Source organism: Paroedura picta, chromosome 12, assembly GCF_049243985.1.
Source record: "Paroedura picta isolate Pp20150507F chromosome 12, Ppicta_v3.0, whole genome shotgun sequence".
Classification (NCBI taxonomy): domain Eukaryota; kingdom Metazoa; phylum Chordata; class Lepidosauria; order Squamata; family Gekkonidae; genus Paroedura; species Paroedura picta.
In genome coordinates, this window is record NC_135380.1 from 33240477 (window position 1) to 33262542 (window position 22066).

The 22066-nt window shown below is 46.6% G+C and overlaps 1 protein-coding gene across 4 annotated transcripts in view; it reads left to right on the plus strand.

The window, feature by feature from the left end:
• LMX1B (LIM homeobox transcription factor 1 beta) overlaps positions 1-22066 on the plus strand; it is a 177495-nt gene that overhangs the window by 141777 nt on the left and 13652 nt on the right. For all 4 annotated transcript variants that reach the window (XR_013225759.1, XM_077305057.1, XM_077305056.1 and 1 more), the window contains exons 3-6: positions 12661-12893; positions 13830-14008; positions 16621-16698; positions 18214-18280. Coding sequence is in view for 3 of the 4 variants with exons in the window: in XM_077305057.1 (XP_077161172.1) it covers positions 12661-12893; positions 13830-14008; positions 16621-16698; positions 18214-18280 (557 nt within the window). In the remaining variant the exon portion in view is untranslated. The remainder of the gene's footprint in view (positions 1-12660; positions 12894-13829; positions 14009-16620; positions 16699-18213; positions 18281-22066) is intronic.

Sequence of the window (22066 nt, forward strand, 5' to 3'; positions counted from 1 at the left end):
ACACTGTAAAACATCAAATAGAAACGTCAATTAAAAATATCTTACAATACCTCATTAATACAAAAAATACAGCTAATACCAAAAAAAATAGCAAAAATTATAACTAAGCTAGCAATAATGCAATAAAACTCCTTTCCCCAATGATTTGTAGCTATGGTTTCTAGCATGGGTACAGCTAGTGATCTAAGTGATCCTAATGGAAAACCGGGAATAGATTACCATCATCTGGGACTGGTCTAATACCGGTTAGGAACTAACCACTTGTATGTCAAAGTGTGAGTTCCATAAGGAAAGTCTAGATTTCCTGGGGTATCGAGTGTCACTTTCTGACCCTGGGAGGGGACACAGAATCGGGGAAGGCTGATTCAGTTTGTCGGGCAGCCCATGCCTCAGCTCAACAGTAGTCCCGGAATCTCAGCGGAAGAATTTCAGACTTGGATCCAAATGATTCTTGAATCGGTCACCAGGAAGGTACATTGGGAGGAGTCAATGCTTTACTGGGGGCAAAGAAAGAACTGCAGGAGACCAGCCAATGTTTCAGGTCTCTGCTGCATTTGATCAGTGATGGCTGCTTCCTGGACAACGTCACCACATCATATTGCAGTTATCAAGTGAGGAATATTAGAGATTTTCCCTGATCTGTTCCTTTATTATTCCAGAATTTAATTCAGTGCTACAATGGACTCCTCCTTAATCCTAGTTTGATACAGAGAATTTCTGAAATCAGTTCTAAAAAAAAATTGTTTCAATTCCTTTAGCAAATGCTGGCAGGGACTCCTGGGAATTGTAGTCCATGAACTTCTGGAGGACCACAGGTTGACTACCCCAGTTTTAGCTCATTTGTAGTTGTTTCCTCTTTACATTACTAATGTACATTACTAATGAAGATGTACACACTAACACATGGTCAGAAACTCATGTTGTGCCACGATTCTTTTCGAGAGGCGGTGTATTGAGGTGCTCATGTGCATTGGTAAAATGGCATGCTAAAAAGGATCTTGTCACCACCACGCATCCAACATGTTAAGTTGTTTTTCTTGCAGATTCTGTTATCAGAGAGCACATGCTTGTTGGTAGCATAGCATGGAAGAAAGATGGAAATGAGCCAAAATAATTGGAAAAGGGTGGCAAACTGCAGATTCATGGTGCTCTGTATAAAAGTCAGAAATTGGGGGGTGGGGGTGGCTGATGAAGCAATGGAGGATGCCCAGTGCACCAGTTCCTCTGTAGAAGGAAGATTTGACACTCCAAAATTCAGGACAAAATTTAGAAGAAGAGAATTTTGGAAACATCCCTATTAGAATGGGCATTTGTGAATGTACCAAAAGTCATCCAAATAAGGGAGTTCTACCCACCTTTTCCAGTTTTCCAGAAAGGAGTGGTCCCATGCTCATGCGCCATCCCATCTCAGAAAATGACCTGGCACGAACCCAGGCGAGAAGCTGAAAGCTGAAAGCTGAAGCCAATTGGGTCAAACAATCCTGCTTTGCCTCATAACAAATCAAGGAGGAAAAAGTTTCTAGCCCAATGGCAGCTCCCTCCCTTGCAGCAAATCTTCGCCAGCGTCTCCTTCCTGCACCCCACTGTTTTATATGGAGGGAAGGCGAGGCGATGTAACACATGAAACATTTTGTTTATAAAATGTCGAGGCTCTTGTTTTATTTCCCCACATATATTTTCCCCCCCTTGCAATCTAGATAACGAATGACACCGCAGAGCTTTCGATGCCTTCCGCAATAACGCCACCGCAAAAGCCTTTCGAGGGGTTATTAATAATAGATTGCGTTGATGAGTTCGGAATTTGGCAATAGACCCCCCACTGGAAAGCCATTAACACCACAGGACTAAGGAATCTCTCCCTAGCAAATCAGCTACGAAATGGCTTCCGTGATGGGCTTTGGGCATGAGGAACTCTTGAACGGTGTCCCCAGCAAGCCAACATATGAAGTTATTTTGTTTTATGCAGCCCCCGATTCTTTTTTCCTTCCCCCCTTCTTTAATGCTCCCATTTGAGAGGAAAGGGCCCTAATAAATTCTCTGCCTAAGTCACTCTTGCTGGCTAACCTCCAACATATCTTCCTTCAAGACAAAGCAACAATTTAGAGGAGTTATCCATTTCATTTTCAGCGCTAGGCTGGGGTAGGCCCAAGCATGGAACCCCAGCTGCGTGGTTTTGTCAGAGGACTGCTTCAAAGGACACTGTGGCACTTCTGTGAAATGCCAGCGCTGAAGGCAGCCTTGGGTCGGAAATAGCATTGAAGTTCCACATACATTGTCAAGGCGTTCATTGTGTCAGCTGGCCGGGGAAACAGCCTGAAAGCAATTCTGCTGCTGAAATTGAACAAGCCTGGCCCAGATCCACCTGGGAAACATCTGTGAGCTCGGAGAAGGGAGTCTAAGGGAATAGATTATTTTTAATGCATCGTGATCTCACAGAGGACTTTGGCGGGGGCATTCTAGCTATTTGTGTATTCAATGTGTAAAAACAGTGTGTGAGTGTGTGTGTGTGTGTGTGTGTGCAGCATCGCAGCGTGTATCCATTTAAATGCCAGTTTCATGTTCGTTCCTGCACAGGAAGTGTATGAATTATATGGGGACGGCTGGCTCTGGTGCCCTCTTCACCCCTCCCCTCCACCAGGGTTAAGGCCTTTCGGGGGGGGGGGAGGGAGGGCATCTCAGTGAGCAGCTTGACCAAGCAGAGAGGGGAAACTGGAGGTCAGGATGGCAAACTGAGACAGGTGCCAAGAGGGTCAGGAGATATAAATCTGGAGAAGATGGTCAGGGACCAGGACTTGGGCATGTGGCCAAGAAAAAAAAATTGAATCAAGGTGTAGCTTGAATAGGCAGGAGCAGAGAAAGAAAGAACCTGTGAGCAGCTGGGAACAGTTTTTTTTCCCCACCCAAACCGTATAGCGTTGCCAACTCCAAGTTAGGAAATTAGTGGAGGTTTGGGGGTGAGGCTTGGGGAGGTGCTTGGGGAGGGGAGGGGAAAGGCCTTGGACATTTTCTCCAGGGGGAACTGATCTCCCTTGGACAGAGAAAGAGGTTACATGTTGTGTTGCAAAATTCCACTTCCTTGTCTGCAGGAAACAGAGTGCTTTGATGAGTAAGGAATGTATCAGCTGAGTTACGTGTTTAATTGCATTTGCTGGCTATTGTACTGATGACCCCCTATGTTTCCACCTCCCCCCCCCAGTCTCCTACCAGTTGCCAGCACCTGGAGTCCAATCAATCTGATCAGAAGGGTCTCTTTCATACACGTGTAACGTTTGCATTTTGACTCCCCCCCCCCTCCGTGTCAGCCTATGAATTAGGAGCTTAGCATTTTCATCTCTTTTTTTGCGGTGAGAAAAAAGCCTCGATGGCTGAACTTTATACCTGATTTGGGGAGAAGCCATTGCTCCGTGGGAGAGCGTCTGCTTTGCATGCAGAAGTTCTCAGGTCCAATCCCAGTTAAAAGGGCCAGGCAATCCGTGGTGTGAAAGACCTCTGCCCCGGACCTCAGAGAGCCCCTGACAGTCTGAATAGACAACACTGACCTTGAAGGACCAAGGATCTAATTCCTTACAAGGTAGCTTCATGTGCTCATGTGGGACCTGAAGGAGGTGCAGCCCAGGGCTTTCTTTAGACTGCTGTTGAAATCTGAATGAGCTTGAAGGAAGCTGAGCTGAACACATGGAGACATGTGCACAGTTCTCTGGCCCACAGCCATTCCCCTAAACGGGAGATGCAGAGTCTTGCTGAGCTGGCTCTGTGTCTACACATGGGGAGGAGGGATGCAAAGGGGCCAAAATGCATTTGATAATCTCTTGGCTGTTGCAGCCCGGGTGGATTTTTCAGACTAAAGAAGCCGCCTGCGCCTCCTTGCTTTGTGAAGCCATTGTCCTTGTCCGTTGAGAAAGTTCAACTTGAAACTACGGTTCTCCCCCAAATAATTGCTGCTCGTTAATCCATTAGGCTTTTTAATTGCAGCTGCCGGTTTTATGAATTCAATCGGCGCCCTTAACTTAAAAAAAAAAAAAACACCCTAAATATATATATATATATTTATATATAATCGTTTCCCGGCTCCAGAGCAGATTAGAAGAAAATTGCTGCCATAATCTGTAGTGTGCAATTGCTGCTCTTGGAAAGAGCTGTGGGACTTGCAGGAGAGGGAAGCTCATTTAGAATCCCAAAGGTGGAGCACGGCAAGGCAATATTGGGGATTTTGCAAATGAAGGATTGTTTTAATTCTCTTCTCCCAGCAATAATTTGATTCCTCATAAATTCTGCCATCAAAGTGCCGGGAGGGAAAGATGCCACAGAGGCGACGTGAGCGATAGTGATAGAAGGGGGCAGCGTGGCCATTGAACAGAGAACGCGTCTGTTTTGTTGATGTTTGACTCACCCCAAGAAACTCCAGATCGTCAGAGGGGAGGTCTTATTTCTCTTTGCTCCATGTTGTGGCCCGGCCACCGAGGCCATGAGTTCAGCCCAGGCTTTCTTGTGGAATAGTTTGCTACATACTGACCAATTATGCACTGGAGGTTTCATGCCGGGCCGCAGGCTGGGGTTTTAGTCATGGCAGGTTGCCCCACCTCTTCCTGCACCCACATGGGGGAGCATTTGGCCTGGTGCACCTCATCCGCCCCCCCATTTGTGCTCTTGATAGGGGGGTGGGGCAGTGAAGTTCCCAGTGCATAAACGGTCACTGAGAAGCTAGTGGGGTCTTTATCTTGAAATCCCCCTCCCTAAGGTTCTGCCATCTATCCCAGCTCTCCGCCCGTCGTGCCAGAGATGAAACTGAATTTCTCAGCCCCACCATTTCCACTTGAAAAGTCCCATTTCTCTTCTCTGTGAATCGGACCCAGGAGCCTTTATCTTGAATTTTGTCATTTCCTGTTTCTCTGTGCCAAATATTTGCCCTATGGAGTTGACAATATTTTTAATGTGTTTTTTTGGAGGGGAGGGGGCTGATGGCATAAAAATGGTGTGTGAGAAATAAGCGAATTGGGAAAGCTGGGAACAAAAACTATTTGCTTTGCTCACAAGGAAAAAGAAACAGGGGAAAGGCATATTTATTTATTTCTGTTTGGATCTTACACTTGCACCAATGGAATGATTTTTAGAATACTTACATGAAGCTATTTTGAAACTCCTTCTGGTACAGAAAAGCGGCATATAAGAACCAACTTTTCTTCTTATACTGAGTCAGATCTTGATATCTCAATGCCACTATTCTCAGACACTGAAAGGATCAACCCCTACTGCCTAATCCAGGGGTAGTCAAACTGCGGCCCTCCAGATGTCCATGGACTACAATTCCCAGGAGCCCCTGCCAGCGAATGCTGGCAGGGGCTCCTGGGAATTGTAGTCAATGGACATCTGGAGGGCCGCAGTTTGACTACCCCTGGCCTAATCCTTATTTTTTTAAATTGGAGATGCTGGGAATCAAACCTGGGACCTTATGTAGGCAAAGCACTTGTTTTGCCACTGAGCCACAGACATCCTCTGAGGACAGCCTTTCTCAACTTTTTAACCATTGAGAAACCCCTGAAACATTCTTTAGGCCTCGAGAAACCTCAGAAGTGGCACGATCGTGCAGAATATGGTTGGGAAGCATCGCTTTGGGCACGCCCACCCAAGGCCCCTCTCCTTTCCACCCCTTCCAGAGCCATCATTGGCCACTGGGTGGGGGGCTGACATGACCCTATATGGTAATATCTCCTAAGAAATGTTTAACAATTTTTTAAATTATATACAAAATTAATTAACTCCAACCCATTTGGGAAACCCTTTCAGGGCCATCAAGAAAGCCCAGGGGTTCACAAAATCCTGGTTGAGAAAGCTTGTTCTAGGGCAGGGGTAGTCAAACTGCGGCACTCCAGGTGTCTATGGACTACAATTCCCATGAGCCCCTGCCAGTGAATGCTGGCAGGGGCTCATGGGAATTGTAGTCCATGGACATCTGGAGGGCTACAGTTTGACTACTCTTGTCCTAGGATAACGTCTCTCTGATCCTTCAAATCCTGCCTTTGGCCTAAACTCTTGAGGCCAAACTACATGTGATTTAGATTGTCATAATACGTATTCCAGACAGTGTATGCATATGGCTCATATGGTAATGGCCAGAGCAGATAGTAAAGAGGCTTTACTGCCTTCCCTGTGCCTTTCATTGATTGACCCTCTCCCCCATTGCTATAAGCTCAATAGGGCAAAGAACATGAACCTGTATTGTGTCTTTCCTTATCATTCCTGTGGAGGCAACTAAAATACATTCAAATAAATAGGGAATTGAATATGAGATTTATACCTACCAATTAACATCAGCTACAATTTTTCTGCGTAATATCATTAAAATATTTTTTAACATGGCCTTTTCTGGGGTGGCACCCCATTTGCAGAATTCCCTCACTGGACACTTTTGTCTGATGCTTGCACAACGTTCCTTTAGATGAATGTTACTTTATTTTTTTTACACAAGCCTTTCATATGGAGCATTTTTAAAAAAGTGGTTACTTGTTGGCTTGTGCTGTTATTTTATTGTTTTTATTGCTTTAATGGGGGGAAGAAAGGCTTTGGGTTAATTATTATTATAATTCTGTTTCAAGTCCTTGTCTGTCCTCTCACTTTTCAATCCATCTTAGACATCCTCCTTAGTTAACTAGTGGTAAAGGTAAAGCTAAAGGTAAGGTAAAGGTATCCCCTGTGCAAGCACTGGGTCATGTCTGACCCTTGGGGTGACGCCCTCTAGTGTTTTCATGGCAGACTCAATACGGGGTGGTTTGCCAGTGCCTTCCCCAGTCATTACCTTTTACCCCCCCCCCCCCCAGCAAGCTGGGTACTCATTTTACCGACCTCGGAAGGATGGAAGGCTGAGTCAACCTTGAGCCGGCTGCTGGGATTGAACTCCCAGCCTCATGGGCAGAGCTTTCAGACTGCATGACTGCTGCCTTACCACTCTGCGCCACAAGAGGCTCTTTATAACTAGTGGTAGTTGATATTAAAAGATATTCTGGAATAAAAGAACCAGATTGCCTGCTTCTCTTCCCTTCCCCCTTTAAATTCTACACCAAGAATCACCAATATTTGCATATATTGGCTTATTTTGCATAACTGCTCCTGCCTCTACTAGTCTTGAGAGAAGCCAGCCACATGAGAAGTGATCACTCTGTAAAGATGCCACAGAATTGCCCAGCCCCAGAAGAGCTTGCCCATTCGGTCTCAAAGTGATGTACTGCTCTAGTCTTTCTTCCTTCAACTGAGATCAGAAACACGTAGAGACACATCTTAGAGCACCCCCCGTTTCACATTCCAAAAACAAACTTCTGAGTTGCAATAGCAACAGTCTGAAAAAGATATGTTGCAAGAGAAATGGGTCTCAGCTTATCAGAAATCTGGAAAACATTGCCCAGGAGGATGAACAAGATGGATATCAGCTGTCTTTGCATTAATGTGTCAGTGTGTTTAGGGGGGGGGGTAGGAGCGAGGGCAGCAGCTGTGTGCATCTGCTCTAGGTTTTTTTTTTAATCAAACAAAAAGGAACTACGATATAAAATCCCACAAAATTTGACAAGTTGTATCTGATTCAGTACCTGGGCACAAATTAAACAAGGTTTAATAATATCCCCTATGATATTCGCCTTGCCGTGAAATGAGCCCAACTGGCAGGACGGGCCTCTTTTTACGACTCTGTCCTGTTTAGAGAACCTCTTGAACCGCACTTAATGTGAACGGCAAACCTGACACTGCGTGGCCGTTATCTCTCCCCGTGCAGTAAATGAGTTATAAGAAAACCATCACACTCTATTTGCCCCACAAACAGGAGGAAATTAAAGACCCAGGCGAGGCGATTGAAAAGGTAAAGGTTAGGTTGTTAGGACATTATTATAAGAGTAAACAGTGCGGAACACGGGTGATTTGGTGGTGGCGGAGCGGGGCCATATTTAAAAGCAAGATAACAATCCGGGCGGCAATAAATCAACCACCCAAACAAAATGCCAGATGGTTGGTGCCTTCGCATGGAAAAGAGCAATGGCCCCGTTTCAACCGTGGACGTCCACGGGAGGCTTCCCAGGAATATCCACCGCACATCTTGTTTTTATAACGCCTCCCCCTGGCAAAGATCTTCCTTTGCTGTTCAGAACGGAATGGAAATCTCCGGGGACGTTGCAGGTGCTCCAGGGACGTTGCAGGTGTTAACAACATAGCAGCATCCCTGTTGGGTCAGAGCCAACCCTAAAGAAACATTCAGCCTACCAGAGTGGGAGCTCATGGTGGTGTACATCAGCAATCTTCAATCATCCCAGACGTTGGATGAACCTCTAACTCCAGGCGGTCACATGGGTCCCACTAGACCAGGGGTGGCCAAACTGTGGCTCTCCAGATGTCCATGGACTACAATTTCCATGAGCTCCTGCCAGGCAGGGGATCATGGGAATTGTAGCCCATGGACATCTGGAGAGCCACAGTTTGGCCACCCCTGCACAATACTGTCAACTCATGATGTCACATGACAGGAAGGGGGCTGATGATGTTATGCCCTCACTAGTCCAAAACCTGAGCTGGAGGCAAGAAGGTAACAAGAAATGTGCATCCAAGGGCTGGAAATACTGAGGAGTTCTCTGCTCTGCTGAGTGACCTTGCCTTTCTCCTCTACATTAGCCTAATCCTCTATATTAGCCTTTCCATGTGAATCTGTGAATGATCTCCTGGGGAAGGGTCGTCTTATCCCCCAGCTCTTTGGCTGAGGAGAAACAGTGGGAGGTTGAGGCAGAAATGACACCAGTTACGTAAGGACATCACATCTCGGCCAAACCTCAGATGCCAGCTGACTCTCTAGAAACCCTATGATAAAACCATTAAGTTTCAAGAGCATTGGATGATGCCACAATGTCATGTCCGGGTTTTTACCCAAGGCCCTAGCCTGATGTCATTTCCACCCCTCGCCTTACCCCTGAAACCCCTGGGGTTGCCAGCCTCTGCCTGGCATCCCTATTATAGCACAGCAATCAATTCTGGTTTTCTTTTGGAGAGCAATTGCTCTGGTTCCCGGGCCTGTCCAGCAAGACAATTTTTATGTCCTTACGGGGTGAAGGGGGGGGGGGGGAAGCATCGATGTCTGCTGAGACCATCCATTTCCCCCTTTTCAGATTTATAGCTCTGACTGAAACCTGTTCCTCGGGTGATCTGCTCAACTTCCCCACCGACCTCTGAGCAGGTTTATAGCCCTGCTTTTAAAGACACTAGGCCCTCTAATGAGCTGTGGTTTTGATCAAGAGATATCAAAGCCAGGTCATTTGTCAAGCCCAGCTTCCTGTTTCGGCTTCTCCTGCAGGGGAAACAAAAAGAAGCCAAACAAACTTTCAGCCCAGTTGAAGTTGATCCTGCCTTCCTTGTCTGGGGCTGCCCTGTTCATTTCTAAGCATGGGATCCCCCTGGTGATGTCTGTCTACAACGGAGGGAAGCAGGACCTTGTGAGTGACCCAGCTCTGATGGATTGATTTAGATATTTAAGCCCCGCTTTTCTTTCTACTGGCGGCTCAAAGTGGTTCTCCATATTCCCCCCTCCTCCATTTTATCACAACAACCCCCTTGAGAGGTCGGTGAAGCTGACAGTGAATGATTCAGCCAGCACCGATGGCAGAGTATGGATTTGAACCCGGGTCTCCCAGATTCTACTGCTGCTCCCTCCTGTCAACAGCAACACAAAAGCAGGCCCTTGTTGTTGTCCAACCTAGTGAATGAGTGAGGATGGCTAAAAGGGGGGGGGGGGGATAATTGCAGTCCCCTGAAGGAAAGAGACCCTCTGCAGACTCCACGGGAATGAAGAGGGAGGGTATGAGGGAGAGGCGGTTCTCTGCAGCATCCTGAACAGGGTGGGTCCAAAGGGCCCCGATCCTGCCACTGCTAATTGTTGTAGTTCAGAGGCAGGCAGAAGGCCTTCCTGAAGGGATTAGACCCTATCACAGGAGTAGTCAACCTGTGGTCCTCCAGATGTCCATGGACTACAGTTCTCATGAGCCCCTGCTAGCAAAAACTGGCAGGGGCTCATGGGAATTGTAGTCCATGAGCATCTGGAGGACCACAGGTTGACTACCCCTGCCCTATCAGATAGCTTGGTGATCCCTGGCCCATATGCCTGGCCTCGACCAGGGCCAGATCCTTTTTGACCCTGGTCCCTACCTGGTGGAATGAGCTCCTGGAAGAGCTGAGGGCCCTATTGGAGCTATCACAGTTCCGCAGGGCCTGCAAGGTAGAGCTCTTCCACCAGACATTTGGTTGAGGCCAGGGCAAGAAAGACCTATATGGCTCCTCCTTCAGATGTTTTAATCTCTAACATCTAGAAACTATTAAACACCTACACTTAACTTGAGGCTGGAGTCATGTCAATTGGGTGGAGCCCAATGGGGTACTGGGGGGTGGGGCGGGTTTGTCATGTTTGTTTGTAATTTTATTGTTATTTTATGATCTTGTTGTGAACTGCCACGAGCTGGCTGGCTGGAGGGCGGTGGTCAATACGTTTAATAAATGAACAAACAAACAAACAGAGATGCCAATCCCCATGGCCAGGTCTATCCCTTGCATAGTGTTCCTCTTCACTCTGACTTTGAACTGAAAAGAATTTGCTTCTCGCAATTTCTCTCTGTTTCCCTCAGAGTTTGTGTCAAGAATTTGTGTCAAGGAGCCAGTTTGGTACAGTGATTAGAAATGGTGTCATAGTTTGATTCTCAGCTCTTCCACATGCAGCCAGTATGTGGCCAGTCCCAGTTCTGTTAGGGCTATTCTCAGAAAGCAGATCTTTCAGAGCCCTCTCTGCCCCACCAACCTCACAGGGTGTCTGTTGTGGGGAGAGGAAGGGAAGGCAATTATAAATCACTTTGTGGCTCCTTTGAATGGCAAAAAACAGGGTACAAAAAAACAGCTCTTCTTCTCCTTCTCCTTCTCCTTCTCCTTCTCCTTCTCCTTCTCCTTCTCCTTCTCCTTCTCCTTCTCCTTCTCCTTCTCCTTCTCCTTCTCCTTCTCCTTCTCCTTCTTCTCCTTCTCCTTCTCCTTCTCCTTCTCTCCTTCTCCTTCTGTAGTTGTTGGATGTTTTAATAATTTGCCAAATAGCCAGTTAATTTTGGGCATCCAGCCCTAGATTTATTTCAGTATTTGATATTTGACCGGAGATGTCTGATAGCTAGCATGCTGGCTGGCATTTAGGACAAAGTTTGAGCCCAGTGGCACCTTTCAAGTGAACAAAGTTTGATTCAAACTGTAAGCTTTTGTGTGCTGTGGTTATCCACCTGAATGATATTTAGGGATTGTTGCTGTTGTTGTATTTATTTCCTGCTGCTCTTGGCAAGCCATCTCACGGCGGGTTACACAGTGAAAAAAATCACACACATAAAAACACAGTATAATATCCTCATTAAAATTATATACCCCAGCAGCCAAACCTATCCTCCCAGCCCCACAGCAGTGACAAGCTGCCTCTCAGTATGCCACGGGGTAACTACACAAGCCGGTGGTCCACCAACAGAAGTGGTCCGGCCTGGGGGCAATCTCTTCTAGGGGCGCCCATCTGATCTTCCATGACCTAGCCTCAACCGTAGACCTGGCAGAAGAGCTCCATCTTGAAAGCCCTGTGGAATGCCGAAAGCTCCCGCAGGGCCCTTAGCTCTTTGGGGAGTTCATTCCACCAAGTTGGGGCCAGGACCGAAAAGGCCCTGGCCCTGGTCGAGGTCAGGCAAACCTCCTGGAGGCCAGGGACCACCAACGAGGCAAAGCCCTGCAGGGGGGCATAGGGCAACAGGTGGTCCCTCGGATATGTGGGTCCCAGACCGCGGAAGACTTTAAAGGCTAAAAACAAAACCTTGAACCTGATCCAGGCTGCAACTGGTAACCAATACCGCGGCATCAGCACTGGCTGGATATGAGCCCTCCGAGGTTTTCCCATGAGGACCCTAGCAGTAGCCAACATGCAGTAGCACTTATTACTTGACAACATTGGACAATTGGGGTGCAATAGCTGAAATGCAAGGGGAGGGGGTTTAACTATTCAGTAAGGCATTCAGAGCTTTGTGGAGGTCGCAGTAGAACAATCATGTCCTAAAGACAATTCTTGGCTTAGTTGCCTGCCTGTCACGGATGGGCTGGGCAGTTATAAGGGACTTTGGTTGCTGGTTGCACTTCTCCCCACCGGGATGACTCTTGCCTAAGCCAGAAGCTCATTAGGATGGTCTACATCTTTTTTGATGTCCCTCCACAAATAATAGTGATCAATCACATTAGCTGGAAGGCTAAATGGAACCCCCACATTCAGAGGTAGCGTACCTTTGTGCAGGCATCTGATTAGTTGTTAGGGTTGCCAACCTTCAGGCAGCATCTGTAGATTTTGCACTATTAAAATTTATCTCCAGGCAACCAAGAGCAACCAGGCACCTCTGGGGAAAATGGCTGCTTTGGAGGGTAGCATTATACCCCATTAAGGGCACCTCCTCCCCTCCTCAACCCTACCTTCACCCCACAAATCTCCAGGTATTTCCCAGCCCAGAGCTGGCAACCCTATTGGTCACTGCAGGAAACAGGAGGCCAGACTGGGTCGTCCTTTGGCTTGGCCCAGCAGGGTTCTCCATCAGGACCTCTGCCGTGTCCTCTCTAACCCTTTCTCTCCCTCTCTTCTCCTTCCAACAGGCTGTTTGCTGCAAAATGCAGCGGTTGCATGGAGAAGATCGCCCCAACAGAGTTTGTGATGAGGGCTCTGGAGTGCGTCTATCACCTGAGCTGCTTCTGCTGCTGCGTCTGCGAACGGCAGCTGAGGAAAGGAGACGAATTCGTCCTGAAGGAAGGGCAGCTGCTCTGCAAAAGCGATTACGAGAAGGAGAAAGACCTGCTGAGCTCTGTCAGTCCGGATGACTCTGATTCAGGTGGGTCCAGAAGGAGGGGCATGTGTGTGTGTGTGGGGGGGGGCTGATTGCAATTTACTGACCAGCAAACGAAGGTATGCAGCCTTTTGGGGTGTCCGCATAGCAACCTGAGACACCGCACCCATTGCTGCTATTCCGATGGAGAGGGTTAATTCCACAAATTCACATGGAAAGCCACTAGAGCAGGGGTAGTCAAACTGCGGCCCTCCAGATGTCCATGGACTACAATTCCCAGGAGCCCCCTGCCAGCATTTGCTGGCAGGGGGCTCTTGGGAATTGTAGTCCATGGACATCTGGAGGGCTGCAGTTTGACTACCCCTGCGGGTCACTGCCCTGGAGGTCTACCAAAGCCAGGGGCAAGAAGAGCCAAGGATTGGGAGAGAAACCACAGTGAAATCCTACGCAGTTTTACAGCCTTCTAGCCATCCAAGCCTAGAAACCAGGAATCCCGTTTAGGATTGCACCATTAATATCATAAGTGAGCTCCCTAGAAATCTCACCTTCCTTAAAAAAAACAAAACAAAACCCTGCAGCTTTCTAACCCCGCAGTGTATGAAACTAATTTCCAAAGTGTGTGGGCAACACTTAATAAATTCTCAGGAACTAGATGGGTTGCAGAAGAAACTTGATCAAGGTCAGAGGGTTTCAGCATTATGCCTAGCTCTTTGCCCCTCCCTGTGACTGCAGAAGCTGATTATATTATGCAAAGTAGGAGGAAATATTGGTGTAATATAGACAGCTTGGGTAAGTCAGCTTTTCTTGGAGTAGATTTGGAGCTTTTAAACTCAAAATCTGAATTGTGTTGCGTCCCTCCCCACCCACCCACACACACACACACACACACACACACACACACGGTACTTAGTGCAGGGATGGTGGGATGGAATTGTCATACGGGTGTTGTTATTGGGTTGTTCTTTACAAATTGATCTACAGTGAAAAGTGACGATGAGGATGGAGACGTCAAACCCACCAAAGGGCAAGCAAATCCAGGGAAGGGCGGAGACGACGGGAAGGATCCGAGGAGACCAAAGCGGCCGCGGACGATACTGACAACACAACAGAGAAGAGCTTTCAAAGCCTCCTTTGAAGTTTCTTCCAAGCCATGTAGGAAGGTATGCTGCTCAGTGGAAAATCCCCCTTGTTACTCAAATGCTTGTCATGAGTCCTTTGTGTCGTTAAGACTTCCGTGAGACCGAGCAATAAAAGCATATTTGCATATAGACAATCTCAGCTTTGGTCTCTGGGATCTTCACTTCAAGGCCCTCAGCCCAGGAGGACCAGACTGCACGCTATGCTTTCCGTGAATCGTGTCTGCCTTCCCCACTCTGCCACTCAGGCCAGGGTGAGCTGTGGGCTCTCCTCGGTTCCCAAGCTTGCAATTCCCAGTTTGGATTGGACACTGGGGCCACAAGGTGCAACGAAGATGCTTCCGCCTCCTCCCCTTGCTTTGTTTTCCTGACCTGAAATGGTCCCGAGCTGGTAGTTACCCCGGTGGGGCTGTGTCTGTCCCAAGGGAGTTCAAACAGTGCTTCCCAAGTTGGGCTAAGCCCCCCTCTCCCTGCATGCCAGAGTCATGATCCAAACTGGGGGGATTGAGAAGAAATTGCAGCTCATGTCACTCTGAATGACAGAATAGGGGAGTCCAGATACTACCCCTGGAAAATTAATGGCTGAATTGGCTCTCCGGCTGCTCCTCTGGAAACAAAACTTTGTTGAAGATCCCCATGAGATTCTTCCAATCAGAGCAGCCCTATCTGGTCCAACTTGGCATGAATTGTGCATATGGAATTGTCAAAGGCTTTCCCAGCTGGAGTCAAGTGGCTGTGGTGGGTATCCCAGACTGTGTGGTCATAGTCCAGTACAGGGGTAGTCAAACTGCAGCCCTCCAGATGTCCATGGACTACAATTCCCAGGAGCCCCCTGCCAGCAAATGCTGGCAGGGGGCTCCTGGGAATTGTAGTCCATGGACATCTGGAGGGCCGCAGTTTGACTACCCCTGGTCCAGTAGTTCCAGCCCCTGATGTGTCTTCAGTATCTGGCATACAGCATACAGATTAATGGCCTGGGATGCCTCTCACTCTGTCTGTTTCCTGGTCTTTCAGTTCCCTTCTCACATTTGAAACAGGGAGCAAATCACATTAGCCTACCTGAGTTGTATGGGAGGAGGGTAAATAAGCAAACAAACAATACAGAGCTCTTACTTTGAACACGGAAAGTAATATATACATTATTACTCTTATTTTCATTCTTATATTGGAATTCTGACAATTCAGGGACAGCACTGTTCTTACAAGCATAAGATAGGCTGAAAGATACCAGATCTTGTTCAAGTTAGCTTTGTGCCTGAAAAGGGAACTGAACGCCGTTCACCCCCAATCAAGCCTGATTTCCCTTCATCTTCTGTCACAGGTTTCTTTCCTTTTCTGTACTTCTTCCCTTCCTTCCCTTTCTCCTTGGGCTGCTTCCCACTTAGCACCCAGCAGTCACAAACCTACTGAACAAAGTGAGTCCAAGGCACCTTTGAGACCAACAAAGCTTTATTCAAATTGTAAGCTATGACAAACTGTGCATGCACACGAAAGCTCATCCCATGAATAAAACTGTACTGGGGTCCAAGGTGCCACTGGACTCAAACTTTGTTCTGCTGCTTTAGACCAAAGCAGCTACCCACCTGAATCTTTCCACAAACTTACTGTTACTCCCTAGATTTTAGCTCTGGACAAACAACAACTTTGTTTTCCTTGGCTGGAGTTGGACTGCAATCATTTTTTTTAACCTTTTTTGGCCCAAAAAATAAAATGCAAAAACAAAAACCCTTCCATGCCCCTCTGCTACTTCAGCTAGTAAATGTTTATGGCTTCACTACCGGAAACAAAATGCAACAGACATTTGCATCAACAACATGTAGGAACAGCCCGTCTATAGACGGGCATGGAAAAACAAAATGGATTTGACACCTCCATCTTGAAAACTAGTATCACACAATCCCCTTCTTATCCTGTGCAATATATTATCTCCGCATTGCATTTCTAGGGCTTCCAGTAGTTTCTGTTTGGGCTGGATTTTGAGCATATCCCTCCCCAGTGTTCATTTCAGCTACTAGCTGACCAGAATTCCCTACTCTCATTTTTACAAAGCTTCTCATCGTTGTCGATCAAGTAACAGGAGGCAAAACGTACAGGCAGCCTTCTGCCTAGTTCTTTGCAGAGAAACCAGCCAGCTCCTGTCTCCCAATTGTTCTCGCCAGCGAGGAAAGTCGCAGCTGTGATTGACGTCTCTTCCCTAATAAGTTTTTGATGTTGTCTAAGAAGAAAGCAGGATCAAACCCTGGCAGGAGCAAGCCATCAGATAAAAAGGTGGATCCTCTGATCCTATCTCAGCTGTTTTGTGAATACAGCCAAGAGCGAACCCAAACCAGCTGGTACACAATGCAACATTCAATCTGTTTGATTTGCGTCCCTAGCAAACCATTCACATAATATGCAGATTAGGTCGCCTGGGTTTCGGAAACTGGACTATAGCAACCCTACCCAATCTTATTCCAAAAGCTGTTCTTTAATTCACTGAATCACACTGACATCGGTGGGAGGCGTAACTTCCAGATTTAGTAGTAGCAACTCTAGCAATCTTCATTGGATTTCAGCAACATCCCATGTAAGCCCCCTAACATCTTTTAATGTTTAAAAAAAAATTATTTCTTTATTTTGCATTCTTTACCCTCCAGGTTAGGGAGACGCTAGCAGCTGAAACAGGCCTCAGTGTTCGCGTTGTCCAGGTGTGGTTTCAGAATCAAAGAGCAAAGGTAAGGACTTTGAGCCCCCGGGGAGGGCGATATATAAATATAATAAATAAATAAATAATAAATAAATAAATGGCAGAGAAAAAAGCCACAAGCACGAAAATGTAGTCAGAATGGCTCCAGTCAGGGATGTGTGGCACATGCGCAGATATACGCACCCTCGTTGTGTTTATTTAAAATTGAGATTGTCTTGATCGTTTCGTTAGTCTTATCAAAACACTTTTGACCGCTCTCCAAATTCTCCTGGCATTTGGTCAGAAATGAACTTCAGGTTTCACTGGGCGAAATTTCTACTGACAAATCTGCCTCCATTCATAGGATTTGGCTTTAATTGGAAGGAGGAGATAGGGAATTGAGTCACAAAGGAGAAAGCGGGAGTGGGAGTGACTTGTACGTTGTTATTACATTTTGTGGTACTTCCTGTGCAACCCCCCAACTGTCCCTCATGCATTTTCCCTCAAGGTGAGATGTCCAAGGTTTATATAAAGACTGGGGGAAGCAGCAGAGAAAATATGGGATTTCAGTGTAGGAACTATGAGTCACTTCTACTGCCTCTCATTTGGATTCTCCCTGACATCTGGAACTACCCAGAAAGAACCACAGGATAATGCTGGCTTATACGGATGAGGATGAGAATTCCTACGAAGACAATTGTGTCTCACACACGGAGTTATTAATGTTCTTGGCATTTCCATTCAAGTCAGAAACCAGAAATTGGCTACAGACATACTTCCAACATATCTCCCAAAACCTGAAATACCAACATTTTTATACCTCTCACTCAGAAATCAGGACCTGAAGTCGATTTTGTAACATCAGTCAGCCAGGCCAGACTGTGCTATGTCCAATGTAAGACGTTATAAAAAGCATTATATTAAAAAGTGTATTATTCTATAATTGAAATCGATTAGTGTCTTTAGGTATTGGAGGGGGGTCCCTCATAATCTGAGGACCTAAACCAGCAGAGTCCATCATATACACGATGTGCATTTTTCCCCCAAGCCATTCCACACACGTTGGATAATGCACTTTCAATGAGCTTTAGAAGATGTGGGGAAAGATCCTGTGGCCACCCAGATAGCATCTATGATTGCAAGATGCAAACTGCTTTACAGATAGCTCGGAACATGAGCAGATAGTGCTGAAGACAGACACATACAAATGCAGAAGGCAGCCTCTGTCTCAGTCAGGAATGACAATTAAGAGGATGAACAAGAGTGGGGATATGATGGGACTTCGGGAGAGGTGCCATAGCTCAGTTGTAGAGCTCGTGTTTTCCAGTCAGAGGTCTCCAGTTCCTGATATTTCCAGTTAAAAGGCTCTAGTTAAATTGCAGCAAGGCTGGGAGCAAATGACTCTTCCTTGTATATTAGGTATTTAGCATAAAGCATAGTGTTCATAGCACTGAAGGAAGAGACAGAGGCACCACCAGGTAGGTGTGTGGCAAGAGGGAGTGTTGTGTTTGTTGCGTTTCAGTCCAGGTACACCTGTTGACTCTGGCTTTCCCCTCTTCCTTAGATGAAGAAATTGGCCCGACGGCATCAGCAGCAGCAGGAACAGCAGAATTCTCAGCGATTAGGTCAAGGTGAAGCAACGATTGGGACGTGGATGGGACCCTAGGGATTCCTGGTGGTGGTGTTGGGTTCTGCCCAAGTTGTCCTGTTTTTCTGGCCCATTACACCATTTTGGACTAGATGGCCAAAACCATGCAGAATATGACAAAATGGTGGAGCATTTGTAATGATCCTGGACTTCTTGGTGGTCACCCATTCAAGTACTGACCAGGGCTGACCATATTTCACTTCTGAGATCTGAACAATCTGGGCTATCTTGGGCCATCACGATCAGGGCACCCACAAAATATTTAAATGTGAAAAGAAAAGACTTTACAGTGCAAAATAGGCAACGAAAAGTGAGAAGTGAAATTGTATGAGATGGCTGGTCCAGGACTATAGCTAGGGTGGTCAATGTCCAGGTCTAGAGATCTCCTGGGATTGCAACTGACCTTCAAACGACAGAGCTTAGTTTGCCTGGGGAGAATAGCTGCTTTGGAGGGTGATACCCCATGGAGGTCCAGCCCCTCCCCAAGCCCCACCCACTCCAGAATCCACCCCTAAGAATTTCCCAACCCAGAAGTGGATTCCAGCATGCAGGGAAAATATTTCACCACCTTTTCTGGAGGTATGCTGAAAGGGAGATGGGATTTCCAAAGAACCAGAGTTTGTAGCCTTCCCCACAACACCCAGGTTTCCCTTTTATCCCCCACTCTAGTTCACCCCCTAGTCAGACCTAGAGCCTAGCCAGAGTCAATAATGGCGGTGGGGACTTGGCTGGTAGGGAAGCACCCCTTCCCCCCGTTTATTAATAATACTTAGAAATTTAAGGCATTTTCAGGTCTTGGAAATGCTACACATTAGCATCTTCTTGCCAGCCTCGCATATCTGATGAAGCGTGCAGGCACATGAAAGCTTATACCTTGAATAGAACATTGTTGGTCTTATAGGTGCCCCTGGATTCAAACCTTGTTCTATCTCCTTACAAGGAAGTTTCACATTATTGTTTGAGGATTGCCTAAGGCCACAGACTGAATCTGCAGGAAAGGCAGGATTCTGATTAATATGTCCTAAATGTTAGGCTAGACCAGCTCTCAGTCCCCGCCCCCCTTGCAAATGACCCTTAATTATCTTGATTGCCCTCTCTCTGCATTGCAAAAGGCACTCATGAAACCGCCTTCTACTGAATCAGACCCTTGGTCCATCAAAGTCAGTATTGTCTACTCAGACCGGCAGCCGCTCTCCAGGGTCTCAGGCTGAGGTCTTGCCCAACACCTCCTACCTGCTCCTTTTAACTGGAGATGCGAGGGATTGAACCTGGGACCTTCTGCATATCAAGCAGACTCTCTGCCAATGAGCCACAGCCCCATGAAGGCCTTGAGTTAGTGGGTGGTGCTGGACTTGCTGACCTGTCCAATATGTGGGCCCCATTAAAAGGCAGCTGTGGCCCAACACTTGGAGAGGAAAAAGGAACCCAAGCCGATTACGCCTCCGAGTCACACTTTTCCTGAACGGCACTGACACATTCCCCATTGCAATTCCTCTTTCCAGATACCATTAGCCTCAGATTAGTGTTATCTGTTTTTGCCGTATTGGCACCCATCGGCGCCAGTCAGGGCTGGCACATTGTTGCACCAAGCTCTGGACAAACATGACTCTCCACCCCGAATGGCTTGCAAAACCTTCATGGAAGGGAACATTCAACAAACCACTGCATATGTATGACAGATGAAACAGTCACCAGACTGGCATTGCTTAATGTTGGAGTCTTGAGCCCGGATCGTGGGAGTTGATTTCAAGGAAACAATTAGCAGCTCCTAATTCCACCCTGGCAGAAATAAATAGGCCCTTTTGAACAATCTCAGAAGGATCACAAGGGGTTCCGAATGTTTCCGTAGCACGAGGAAATCCAGTTTCTTTCCTAACTTTACATTATTTTTAAGAGCTAGGAATTGTGTGCAAAGAATTCCTGGTACAGATAGTTCCATTGGCTGTAGCTGCGACGCTTCAAGGGCGAGAAGCTAGAAATACCGCAAAATTGTTTTACACCCTTTTAACCATTATGGTTTCCCACTCCAGCGTAGATCAGAAAAGGGCTGGAGTCATCCACTCACAGAGGGGAAAGGCCACATTATATTGTCTGAGGTTACTCAACTTTCCACTCCTCATTGCCTCCCCTGAAATACAAGAATCTTACACTGGTTTTAGACAAAATGGTTTAAAACTGGTGTAAACTTTATAGCTTCCCCCAAAAGATCTTGGCAACTTTTCTGGTGCATCTGTTGAGATCCTACCCTTCCACGACATCCAACCTTCAGTTCCCAGGGGAGAGAGAATTTTGCCAATGGTGCAGCTATCTCATGCTCCAGTTACCTTTTGTATAGGTAATAAGCTGCAAGCAGCAGCAACAATTTTAGCAGTTGCTCATTCCTAAATCTGCATTTCGGACAATCGCCTCACAGGCTTGGAACTCCCTCCCTGCCCCCTGCGGATATTAAGACTGTGTCTTTGGTGAGGAGCATATCGACACATTCTTTGTTTTAAAAAAAACCCTTATTTATTAAGATTTCCACTCATTTTTGCTTCTTTCCCCCTCTCCCTTCCCCACTTACTGTGCTGTGTGCCAATCCCAATGGCGGTGCAGTGCCTTCAAACTATGCTGAAGGGTCATGCCTTGGGACATCTTGGGGACTACATTTCCCAAGATGCCCTGTGGCGTGGCAACTTGGAAACAGGACCCGAGAAGATGGGTGATTTTCTTCTTGCTTGCTCACAGGCTCCCTGATAGGACAGGGCTTGTAGCACCAGCTCTAACCTTGAATCTTAGGAGAAAGGTGAGGTATGCATTTAGTAATATAACAAAACAATAATAATTCAATAAAATATTGACCCAGCCTACACACAGCACCACCATCAGGCAGCTTTCCATTCTGACCCCTTTGAGTCTGATCTCACTGAACTCTGCAGAGCAGAACAACAAAGAAAAAAATAACATTTAGAAAGGTAATAATAATAAATGGGCCTTTCCATTTTTAAATTGTTACTAAATTAATTCGCCATTCTCATAACAAACAGAAATCAATGGGTGCAAATTGTTTTGGAGGAAAGCTTTGCCAAGGGGTCCCTGGGCCTTATCCAGTAGCCCAGGAGACCCAGGTTCAAATCCTATTCTTACCCATAAAATTGACCGGGTGATTGTGGGCCAGTTAGAGTCTCTTAACCAATCTTACAGTGATGTTTTGAAGGGGGAAAAGGGTGGGTTAAAACAGTGGCCCTTGGAGAAAGGGTGGGATAGAATTGTGACTGATAGATCTGGAGAGCAAAAACTCTTTCCAAAATAACACAGGCTATGCCAAATATTCCCCCATTTCTATTTGAGGGTGGAAATGAGTTCTTTCAACAGCTGAAGTTTACTTTTTAGAAAACCCTTAATTGAAGAAACATCCACCTTCTCCCAGTCATGTTTAAGGCCATTGGTTTTCCCTGTCCCCTGTTGCTTCTGCACCATTTTCTTCCTGCTCAGGGCTTCTTTTCTGTCTTCTCCTGGATATTACTTCGTTATCTTGATGACATCAGTGATGGAAATGCAAATGTGATACTAGCCAATCAGGGATCACCTAGTGAGTGTGAAGATGGCCTGTCCTGGCCAATGTTTCCTAAAATACACACACTGTTGTCTCCTTTCATGTCAGTTACACACAAACACGCACACCCAAAAGCTGCCAAAGGGTGAATTGCCATTTGTGATTGAAGAAAACATTCCTTAAAACGTCTCTTCCCAGTTTGGCTCATCCCTGAGAATCTTGGCCACTTCTCAG